At 38.5% G+C, this 12,423-nt stretch overlaps 1 protein-coding gene across 7 annotated transcripts in view; it reads right to left on the bottom strand.

Moving 5' to 3' along the window:
- Positions 1-11,059, bottom strand: part of NPHP1 (nephrocystin 1) — a 63,538-nt gene extending 52,479 nt beyond the window's left edge. For 2 of the 7 annotated variants that reach the window (XR_004352869.1, XM_032652990.1), the window contains exons 1-2: positions 10,277-11,058; positions 7,077-7,150 (exon numbers count right to left, since the gene is read on the bottom strand). Coding sequence is in view for 5 of the 7 variants with exons in the window: in XM_032652990.1 (XP_032508881.1) it covers positions 7,077-7,150; positions 10,277-10,345 (143 nt within the window). In the remaining 2 variants the exon portion in view is untranslated. Of the gene's footprint in view, positions 1-7,076; positions 7,151-10,276 lie in introns of all 7 variants that reach the window. The other 5 variants (XM_032652992.1, XM_032652989.1, XR_004352868.1 and 2 more) reach the window with 4 other exon arrangements.
- Positions 11,060-12,423: the final 1,364 nt, after the last annotated feature.

Raw genomic sequence — 12,423 nt, 5'->3', positions numbered from 1 at the left:
TGTACTTCAATTTTAAAAAAAGAGAGAGAAAAAAATGACGGAAAATGGGCTACAGCTAGTTATGAGTTTTCAAAATTCAAATGTCTTCTCCACCAATAACCTGAAAAAGTCATTATTTTTTATGCTGAGTTATTTTTTTTTCTTCCAGAGACTCATAAAATGAAATAAGCAGTGAAAAGGGGGACAAAAATCCTTCGTGAAAGAGGCAGAAAAGACAAGTAGAAACATCAACCTGCAGCTGACCCTGCTAGTTATCTACCCCAAAGCCCTTCTGCCACCCTCCTCCATGCTGGCATGCTTGGCCTCCCACTGACACGCAAGTGATCAGCCTCCACTGCAGGTAGGGTGCGTGTATGGCCCAGCACTGGCCAGTGATACATAAAAGAAATGTGTTAGGCAGTTCCCCCCATTTTGTTCTCCCTGATGGAGCAGGTAAAGAACCATCATCCTTTCTGCTTTTAGGTAATGATGACTGGGGACTTTGTAATGGTATGCAGGGCTGTCACTGACAAGCTGAAGATGACTGAGCAAGATGACAGGAAGGGCTGGTCCTTGAGACCTATAAACCCAACAGTAGAAGAACCCATGGCAACTCTCTAGAATAATCAGCTTAGTCCCTCATTCTTAAAAAAAAAGATAATCCAAGGACCATTGGGCATAATGAAGAAAACTAGCAACATGGAAGATAAAATTTAAGACTAACCAAAAGTAAAAAAATCTGAGCCCAGAGGAACCAAAGACAACTCAGAGAACAGAAAAGAACTTTAAAAAAAAACACAACTCCCAATCATGGAAGTATTAATGAGATAACCTAAAAACAGGAACGCAATGCTAGAAAAAAGAAAAATTAAAGAACAAGGAAAAACACTTGTAAATTAACAATACAGCTGCTGAAATAAAACATCCACGGAAAAGTTAAAAGAAAAAGTTGGCGGCTCTCGCCTTCTGAGATGGCCCACGCTCCGTGGAGTGTGTTTCTCTCTAAATAAATCCACTTCTTACCTATCACTTTGTCTCTCACTGAATTCTTTCTGTGATGAGACATCAAGAACCTGAGCTTCATTAAGTCCTGAGACCAGGTGTGTGATCTCAGTTAAAAGACCGTGGGTTCAAGTCCCAATCTGGGTTTTGGCTGGGTCTGAGACCCGGCCCATGGGTTCAAATCCCAATCTGAGTTGCACGGTTTCAGAAGGTTTGAGGAAAAGGAACACTGAGAAAGGCTCGTGCAAGGTCAGGATTGGCTAAGATAAGACTGAATTTAGGGACTTCCCTGGCAGTCCAGTGGTTAGGACTCTACACTTCTACTGCAGGAGGCACGGGTTCAATCCCTGGTCAGGGAATTAAGATCCCGCAAGCCAAAAAAAAAAAAAAAAATGTGTCAAGAGAACCTCTCAGGCATAAACAAAAAAACAAAGAAACAAAAACTAGTGGGGAGAGACCTAGAGGAAAATTCCGGGAGGTTCAATACCTGACTCAAAGGTGTTTCAGGAAGAAACAAACAGAAGTAAAAAAATTATCTTTTAGTAAAAGAAACTCTCCCAGAGCTCACGAGAGACAAGTTTTCAGACTGAAAAGACCCCTTGAGTGTTGAGAAGAATTAAAACAACACCTAAATACACCGTGACAAAATTTCAAAACACCAAGGCTGAGGAGAAAAGCCTCAGACAGAGATCAATTACAAAGGAATGACCATGAAACTTGTCAGCATCACTAGGTGTAAAGGAACCAGACAATGTCTTCAAAGGTTTAAGTAGAAATTTTTTTTACTCCATATCTACCCAATTATTAATCAAACATAAGGGCTGAATGTTTTTTCCAGACATGCAAATATCAATGTGTATTTTAAAATGACTGTGAGGGGATCTTTTTATACACAGAGAAGACTATTACTTGGGTATAAAAATAATTATTAGCTTATTAAAATAAAATTTAAAAATCTAGTTTTCCCTGGGACTTCAATTCAGCATATAACTCTTATTCTATTTTAAAATCTAGTAAAGCAAGTACAATTACCTTCCCTTTTTCTTTCATTATTGTTTGATTAATTCAACTTGAGCTAAATTCCTCAAATAATCAATCCTACTAATGAAGGTAGTTAATTAAATTCGCACATCTTAAAATTCATTTAAATTTTATTTTGCTTTTAAGCACTCTGCCTGACTTAAGTAAAATTTTTTCAAATGTTCTAATGAATCATTTAAACTAGCAGCACAAATCTCACATCCATTTGAATGTTATAAATTCTTTAAATACCTAAAGCATACAGATTATTTTAATGATGTCCTAAACTTAATACAAAAGTAATAATAGTCTAATTTGATTTAGTTCACCATGTCTATGTACTTTTAAACTCTAGTTAATTTTAAACTCTCCCAAGGATTAAAAAGAAAATTCAAAACAAAACAAAAAACAATCATCCATCATGAGAACAGTTTTCCCATCTCAAGAGAGCTCAGGTCACCATCCCAAGCAAGGCAGAATTGCTAATAGACAGAGACTTCTGACAGGTCACAGGATCTGGGGCTACATAGGCCAAGGACTTAGCACAATTTGGCCTACGCCACTGATGTTCACTCTGAGCTGTTTTTATAGTTGCTGTCACAATAGCAAGTCCATAACCTTCAGGCTTAGGTTGTTTGCTCTTAGACCCAAATTATACCATGACATAATTCTTGCATTTGATTCAAATGGACCAAAGGCTGCAACTTCACTGAGACTGTAGTGAAGTTCCTTCTCTTGCTTAACTAAATTCTGCATTTCTTGGACAAGTTTCTAGAAACATACAGCCCACCAAAACGGAATCAAAAAGAGCTAGATAATTTGAACAGACCAATCACTAGAAGTGAAATAGAATCTATAATTTTAAAAACTCCCTGCAAACAAAAGTCCAGGACCAAATGGCTTCACTGGGGAGTTCTACCAAGCATACAAAAAGAACTATACTGATCCTTCTCAAACTCTTCCAAAAGACTGAAGGGGAGGGAACACTCCCAAAGTCATTCTATGAAACCACCATCACCCTGATACCAAAATGAGACAAGGATAACACCAAAAAAGAAAATTACTGGCCAATATCTTTGATGAATATAGATACAAAAATTCTTAACAAAATATTAGCAAACCAAATCCAACAACACATAAAGAAGATCATACACCATGATCAAGTTGTCAGGGTCACACAGATGGTTCAACATATGCAAATCAATGTGATACACCACAACAACGAAAGAAAAGACAAAAACCACATGATCATCTCAATCGATGCAGAAAAAGCATTTGATAAAATTCAACATTCATTCATGATAAAAACTCTTACCAAGGAACTTCCCTGGTGGTGCAGTGGTTAAGAATCTACCTGCCAATGCAGGGGACATGGGCTCAATATCTGGTCTAGGAAGATCCCACATGCTGCGGAGCAACTAAGCCCGTGCACCACAACTACTGAGCCTGAGCTCTAGAACCTGCGAGCCACAACTACTGAGCCCATGAGCTGCAACAAGTGAGCCCACATGCCACAACTACTGAGCCTGTGTGCTGCAACTACTGAAGTCTGCACGCCTAGTGCCCGTGCTCCACAACAGGAGAAGCCACCAAAATGAGAAGCCCATGCACTGCAACAAAGAGTAGCCCCCTACTCACCGCAACTAGAGAACGCCTGCACGCAGCAACGAAGATCCAACACAGCCAAAAGTAAATAATAAATAAATAAAAATTTAAAAAAACAAACAAAAAAATCTCTTACCAAAATGGGTATAGAGGAAACATATCTCAACATAATAAAAGCTACTTATGACAAACCCACAGCCAACATAATACTCAATAGTGAAAAGCTGACAGCCTTCCCACTAAAATCTGGAACAAGACAAGGATGCCCACTCTCACCACTTCTATTCAACTAGTATTAGAAGTCCTAGCCACAACAATCAGACAAGAAAAAGAAATAAAACGTATCCAGATTGAAAGAGGTAAAATTGCCATTATATGCAGATGACATGATATTATATATAGAAAACCTTTAAAGACTCCACACAAAAACTACTAGAACTGATAAATTCAGCAAGGTAGCAGGATACGAGATTAACATACAGAAATCAGTTGCATTTCTTTACACTGATGATGAAATATCAGAAACGGAAAATGAAAAAAAAAATATATATATATCAGAAAGGAAAGTAAAAAAAAAAAAAATCCCTTTTAAAATCACATCAAAAGGGACTCCCCTGGTAGTGCAGTGGTTAAGAATCCACCTGCCAATGCAGGGCACACGGGTTTGAGCCCTGGTCCTGGAAGATCCCATGTGCCACAGAGCAACTAAACCCATGCGCCACAACTACTGAGCCTGCGCTCTACAGCCTGTGAGCCACAACTACTGAGCCCACATGCCACAACTACTGAAGCCCATGCGCCTAGAGCCCGAGCTCTGCAGCAAGAGAAGCCACCACGATGAGAAGCCTGTGCGTTGCAAAAAAGAGTAGACCCCGCTCGCCACAACTAGAGAAAGCCCACATGCCCCAACGAAGACCCAACAAGGAAGACCCAATGCAGCCAAAAATAAATAAATTTATTTTTTTTTTAAATCACATCAAAAATATAATAAAATACTTAGGAATAAACCTGAGTAAGGAGGTGAAAGACTTATGCTGAGAACTGTAAAACACTGATAAAGGAAACTGAAGATGATTCAAAGAAATAGAAAGAATTAATGTTATTAATTGGACTGGAAGAATTAATATTGGATTAGATTGGAAGAATTAATATTATTAAAATGACCATACTACCCAAAGCAATCTACAGATTTAATGTAATTCCTATCAAATTACCTATGACGTTTTTCACAGAACTAGAACAAGTAATCCTAAAATGTATATGGAACCATAAAAGACCCAGAATTGCCAAAGCAATCCTGAGGAAAAAGAACAAAGCAGGAGGCTTAACTGTCCCAGGCTTCAGACAACACTACAAAGCTACAGTAATCAAAACAGCATGGTACTGGCACAAAAACAGACATATGGGTCAATGGAACAGAATAGAGAGCCCAGAAATAAACCCACACACCTACGGTCAATTAATCTTCAATGAAGGAGGCAAGAATATACAATGGAGAAAAGACAGTCTCTTCAGCAAGTGGTATTGGGAAAGCTGGACAGCTGCGTGTAAATCAATGAAGTTAGACCATACACTCACAATGTACACAAAAATAAACTCAAAATGGCTTAAAGACTTAAATATAAGGCATAGAACCACAAAACTCCTGGAAGAGAACATAGGCAAAACATTCTCTGACATAAATTGTAGCAATGTTTTCTTAGGTCAGTCTCCCAAGGCAATAGAAATAAAAGCAAAAATAAACAAATGGGACCTAATCAAACTTACAACTTTTCCACAGAAAAGGAAATCATAAACAAAACAAAATGACAGCCTATGGACTGGGAGAAAATATTTGCAAATGATGCAACCAACAAGGGCTTAATTTCCAAAATATACATACAGCTCATACAACTCAGTAACAGAAAAACAAACAACCCAATCAAAAAATGGGCAGAAGACCTAAATAGACATTTTTCCAAAGATATACAGATGGCCAACAGGCACATGAAAAGATGTTCAAAATCACTAATTATTAGAGAAATGAAAATCAAAACTACAATGAGGTACCACCTCACACTGGTCAGAATGGCCATTATTAAAAAGTCTACAAAAAAACAAATGCTGGAGAGGGTATGGAGAAAAGGGAACCCTCCTACACTGTTGGTGGGAATGTAAATTGGTGCAGCCACTATGGAAAACAGTATGGAGGTTCCTCAAAAAAGTAAAAATAAAGCTGCCCTATGATCCAGCAATCCCACTCCTGGGCATATATCCAGACAAAACTCTTAATTCAAAAAGATATGTGCATCCCTCTGTTCACAGCAGCACTATTTACAACAGCCAAGGCATGGAAGCAACCTAAATGTCCATCAACAGATGAATGGATACAGAAGATGTTTTTTATATATATCTATATATATATATATATATATATATATACACACACACACATACACACACACACGCACACACACACACAGTGGAACACTACTCAGCCACAAAAAAGAATGAAATACTGCCATTTGCAGCAAAATGGATGAACCTAGAGATTATCATATTAAGTAAGTCAGAAAGAGAAAGAAAAATACCATATGATAACACATATGTGGAATCTAAAATATGACACAAATGAACTTATCAATGAAACAGAAACTGACTCACAGCCATAGAGAACAGACTTTTGGTTGCCAAGGGAGGGGTGGGGGTGTGGGGGAGGGATGGATTGGGAGTTTAGGACTAGCAGATGCAAACTATTCTATATAGGATGGATAAACAACAAGGTCCTACTGCATAGCACAGGGAACTATATTCAATATCCTGTGATAAACCATAATGGAAAGAATATGAAAAAGAACATATATATATATATATATATATATATATATATATATGCACACATACACATATATACATATAACTGAACCACTTTGTTGTACACCAGAAACTAACACAACATTGTAAGTCAACTATATTTGAATTTAATTAATTAATTAATTATATCTATAAATTCTGCATTTATCTTAAAACATTTTTATTGCCTTCTCACTTTAATGTCTTATAGCTAAGTAGTGTTAGACATACTAACCACTGTGAACCTTAATTTTCTCATCTATATTAATGAGTACCTCAAAATGTTATTGTAAAAATTAATTAAAAAGTTTTTAGAGCATGGACCACACTGCTTGGTACATACAGAGTACAAAATAGATGTAAGCTGCCCCTTTTTAACATTTGTAATTCTCTATTTAATCTTATCATTCCAACATTTCGACTAGGTAGACATAGATAATTGTAGGAAATATTGTAAAATACATTTTGGAAAATTTCATTCATTGTTACCTCAATATTATTTCCCATTATTATTTTGTCTTTTTAGAAATGTTATTAATTAAAAAAAGAAATAATTCCTCAATTTCTATGCTGTAAATACTGCTCACTGAAATGTAAGTACAGTCCCTACAAAGCTAACATAATTTCATATGCTTTACCTTTGGTAAATATCTCGTCTTCTACTGGCTTCTAGAGCGCCTTTCAATCGACTCTCAGAAAGCAAATCATCAACCTACAATAAATGGAGACTGTTTAAAGTATCATATTGTTAAACGCCATATAACCTTAGGAAATAAAATTTTAATTCTTTTTTCCCAATATTTTATAATGAATACTTTTAAATATACAATAAAGTTGAAAGAACTTTATAGTGAACATCCAAATACCCACCACCTAGATTCTACCATTAACATTTTACTATACTTTTATGACACATCTATTCATCAATTCATCTTATTTTTTATGTATTTCAAAGTAAACTACAATCATCAATATATTTCCCCTTAATACACCAATGGGTATCACTAACTAGAGTTCAATATTTGGTGTAAAATTTACATACAAATGAAGTGCACAAATCTTACGTATACATTTACTGAGTTTTGGCAAATGCATATACCCATGTAATCCAAACCCCTATCAACGTACAGAAAATTACCATTACTCCAGAAAGTATGTACTCGTTTGTGTAATCATTTCACAAGAATGTTTTTGAGATACTTCCATATTGTTGTGTGTATCATTAGTTTATTCCTTCTTATTGCCGAGTAGTATTCATTATATGAATAAACCACAAATTTTTAAATCCTCATTCTTATATCTTACATTGTGATTTAGTAATTTCCAAACACTATGTGTAACTTTGCCAACATACCCACAAAAGAGGCACATACATCTTTTGCATTCTATAGATACTGTGGAGAAGATAAAGTGGATGAAAGAAGAGAAATAAAAATTCTCTACTCTTGCCATTTTGCATCTGTTATTTACAAAATCCACACACATGCTAACAGAGTCGGTCATCACAGGCATGACCCAGATGGGCTCTTGATCACTTGTCCCATGGATACCAAGTTGGAAATCTGTTCCATTTTTTGCTTCAGGTGTCTTCCGTGGGGCCAGGGAAGAATGAGCTCACACTATGTCCTTCACAGACATACAGGGTATCAAAAGGCTCTGGAGCCAATTTGTCTCCGACTTGAATAATCCTGGCAATAGTTTACTTTGTTACATCTTTGTAATAATTATAATTTTTTTAGTTTACTTCTACAACATTTCCTGGTTCTCTCAATGTCCCACTAAATTTAAAATTAAATACAAAACCATATTAAGCATCTGGCCAAAGCTTAGCTTAAGTCAATGTCTCATCAAGTTTTATTTCTACCAGAAGAGTATATTCTATTTTGTTGTACCACTATAATTCCAATAGAGTCCATTAAGAAACATTTATCCATCCCATCTTTTGTACTTTTTAAGTGAAAGTCCAAAAGTGAATAAAATATGAGCATTCAGTACATCTCTTACCTGCTAAAGTTTATAAAATAATTCTATTTAGTGGAAACAATATTTGGTAATAGATCAAATGAAAAATAAAAAGTAAAATTAGCAAAGTAAAATAGGAATTTCAGAAAATAAATTAACAACACATTAATTACTACTTACTTTTTTCTTATAAACTTTTTTTTTTTTGGCCATGACACGTGGCCTGTGGGATCCTAGTTCCCCGACCAGGCATTGAACCAGGGCTCTCAGCAGTGAAAGTGTGGAGTCCCAACCACTAGACCACCAGAGAATTCCCTTTCTTAATTTTTTTTTTTTTACGGTATTTTTTTAAAACGTGGACCGTTTTTAAAGTCTTTATTGAATTCGTTACAATATTGCTTCTGTTTTATGTTCTGTTTTTTTGGCCCCCAAGCATGTGGGATCTTAGTTCCCCGACCAGGGGTTGAACCCACACCCCCTGCACTGGAAGGCGAACTCTTAACCAATGGACCACCAGGGAAGTCTCCCCACCCCAACCCAAAATTATAAAAATATCAAAAAGTATGAAGCGAAACATAATAGTCATTAGCATTCTGCCACATAGAGTTACCATGCTGGCATGTTTCCTTCCATCTTTTTTTCTATGTATATTACATATAAAATTTTAAAATTGAAATACTGTATATTCAATTTTATATTTTTTCTAACTTGACATTTTATCACAAATATTTTCCCTAACATGTTAAAATCTCCTTAAAATTTTAATCTCAGTATTATGTCCCAACATGTTATTTATCCATTCCCCTACTACTGATCGTTTAAGTTGCATCCAGCCTTTTGTATTATAAGTAATACTATGATGAATACCTCCATACCTCAACCTGTGTCTCAATTTTTTATTATTATGTACGGTAAATTCCTGGAAATGTAATTCCCAGCTTAGGAGCATGAATACTTGCTACATCTTGTCAAACCGCTTTCCAGAAATGCTGTGCCTTATACCCTGCAGCAGTGTAAGTGCCTGTTTCATCACAGCCTCCCCAATACCGGGTATTGTGATATTTTAAGTGTTTGTGATCTCTTCCTTCCTTTGCAATTACTTGATTATCTTTTAAGTTAACTTTTCTCATATTTGTGTGTTACTAGTATTTCTCCTTTAGTTCAAGTCCTTTGCTCATTTGTCAGGTCTTATTTTTCTTATATATTAGGACTATTCCTTGACACCTATTTCGCTGGGATTCATGTGAAGCAAAAACATTCAATAGCTCCACTGGATGAGGGATAAAGGAAAGGGGGCATGGAGAGTGGAGGAGAGTGATGTTGGGCGCAGAGGTGGTTGGAATAATTACTGTTAAAAGTTTAGATTTGGAGGGCTTCCCTGGTGGCGCAGTGGTTGAGACTCCGCCTGCCGATGTAGGGGACACGGGTTCGTGCCCCGGTCCAAGAAGATCCCACATGCCGCGGAGCTGCTGAGCCCGTGAGCCATGGCCGCTGAGCCTGCGCGTCCGGAGCCTGTGCTCCGCAATGGGAGAGGCCACAACAGTGAGAAGCCCGCGTACCGCCAAAAAAAAAAAAAGTTTAGATTTGGAGGTGAGATGGGTTAAGGGAGTTGTTAGATTGGAGATAGAGCCGTTAGGGTGAGATGCGGGGGAGGGCAGACTTAGTCGATGGTCCCGATTTTCTAGCCTCCCCGGGGTTGGGTTGGGAGTGTGAAGGATTAGAATCAGTTTGGTGCTGGGATCAGTTTGATGCTGGGGGTGGGGTGGGTTACAACTTGGAAAGGGAAGTGGATTGGGGAGGCTCCCAGGGTTAGGGTGCGCCCCAGAGCTCGCCCGCCGCCAGAGCCCAGGTCCCCCAATGGACAGCCAGATGATACCTGCTGCTTCAGCTCCTGATTGCGACGCTGCAGTGACTGGAGGGGATCGCGCTGCCGCCTCGCCAGCATCTCCTTCGCCTCGGCGCGGAGCTCACGCCGGTCGCCAGGGAAACCAAGACGGCGGCACCGGAAGGTGACGCCATCACCGCGCGCCCGCCTCGCAGCCCGACTGCCTGGTGCGGGAAGAGTGTGGGGGTGATTCTCCCTCGAGGAAGCCGCTCCGCCAGCCCGCAGGTCCTGAGCTCACTGCCCAGCTACTCACCTTTTTCTCGCCAGTCCGAAAGGATTGGGGTGGAGATGAGGGGGAATGCCCCCGCGGCGTCCGAAACTACAAGTCCCATAATACCCTGTACTACCACGACATTCCTCCTGGGGTACTGGGTGTTTTGGCACTTGTTTTCTGACACCAGTTTTTCTAAACTAACCTTAAGATACAATTTAAGCATCTCAATGTCTTAAATTAACTGCAAGCATAGCTTTCCTATATGGCCTTAATGGGATACGTGGTTCTGGCGCATACTCTCACTTCAAAAAGGCAGTTTTAAATTCTTTGCCACTTGGGATACTGCTGAAGTATCACTTCATTGTAGTTTTGCACATGGTCCATCCTGAGTTCTGGGAGGATGGTGACTCTGTTCTACAGCAATTTTGTGAGCACCTAATTATGAGCTCCATTTTACATCTCTCAGGGAGGTTGTAATAACATTTCCCCAAGTGGGACTCAGTCCTATAAATCCAATTCCCAAACTCTTTCCACTACACCGAATAAGGATGACGACCTGAGCTCACTTTTCAAAAGATGAACCACACTGATGTGTTCTTCAGTACAACACACAAGGTAATTCCACAGGCCCAACTGCCACGTTATTTGCAATACTTTTTTCTTCAATAGAGAAGTGAAAAGCGCCCACCGCACTGAATTTTCGGGGTGAACACACCCCCATGAAAGTAACATAACCCAGATTTGGATACAGAATGTGACCAGCACCCTAGTGGTCTTCCCCTCCTTCTAGTCCCTGCCCACCTCCACCCCCTACACCAAATGTAAACACTATCCCAATCTCTAACTGTAAAAATCTGTCTTGCCTCTTTTTTGAACTGAATAATGGAATCACACAGTGTACTGGCATCTTGTCAGGCTTCTTTCATTCAACCTGTTTGTGCAATGAATCTATATCATCGTGTGGGTTGTAGTTTGTTCATTCTCATTGCTCTCTGATGTTTCATTGTATGACATACTCTAATATACTCATCCATTCTACTCTTTTTTGTATCTCACATCTTTACTTTTAATTAATTTCTCCATCATGGCTCATGATACTTAAAAGTTCACTTAAACAGCCATAGTTTTTCCATTGAAAATCTAACAACAAATGAGGAAGTAGTAAGTACTATAAAGTATTTTTAGATGGATTAATAAATCGGTACTTTTTTTTTTTTTTTTTTTTTTTTTGCGGTACGCGGGCCTCTCACTGTTGTGGCCTCTCCCGTTGCGGAGCACAGGCTCGGACGCACAGGCCCAGCGGCCACGGCTCACAGGCCCAGCCGCTCCGCAGCATGTGGGATCTTCCCGGACCAGGGCACGAACCCGTGTCCCCTGCATCGGCAGGCGGAGTCTCAACCACTGCGCCACCAGGGAAGCCCTAAATCGGTACTTCTAAGTGATCTTGTTAGAGGTAAGCAAAAAGAAAAAAACTACACTAAAGACAACCCATCATTTATGAAATCCTTATTTATTTTATATATGTCTATACAATTTTTTTTAAAAAATCTACCTACTTTATAGGGATTTCCATATTTTAAATGGAAAAGTTACAGGGTCATGAAGATGGTAAAACTCTATATTGGTAAAAATAAACAAAATAAACCCCCTACACGTGTATATATGTATGAAGAAGGGTGCAAAAAAGGTTTATTACTCTTGTTCATCTCGGGTGGAAAGATGCTTTGATTTATACATTTTGGTACACGATTCAGCATGAGAAATGTTTATTCCTTATGATTCCTGCGTCAGTATCATCCGTATCACCTGGGTGACTGTTAGAAATGCATATTCTCAGGCCTCACCATAGACCCACAGGATCAGAATCTAAATTTTAACAATACCCGAGTGTTTCACGTGCACTTCAAGTTTGAGAAATACCGCT

This window comes from Phocoena sinus, chromosome 13, assembly GCF_008692025.1.
Source record: "Phocoena sinus isolate mPhoSin1 chromosome 13, mPhoSin1.pri, whole genome shotgun sequence".
NCBI classification, from domain to species: domain Eukaryota; kingdom Metazoa; phylum Chordata; class Mammalia; order Artiodactyla; family Phocoenidae; genus Phocoena; species Phocoena sinus.
This window is presented reverse-complemented; position numbering and strand designations above follow the sequence as displayed.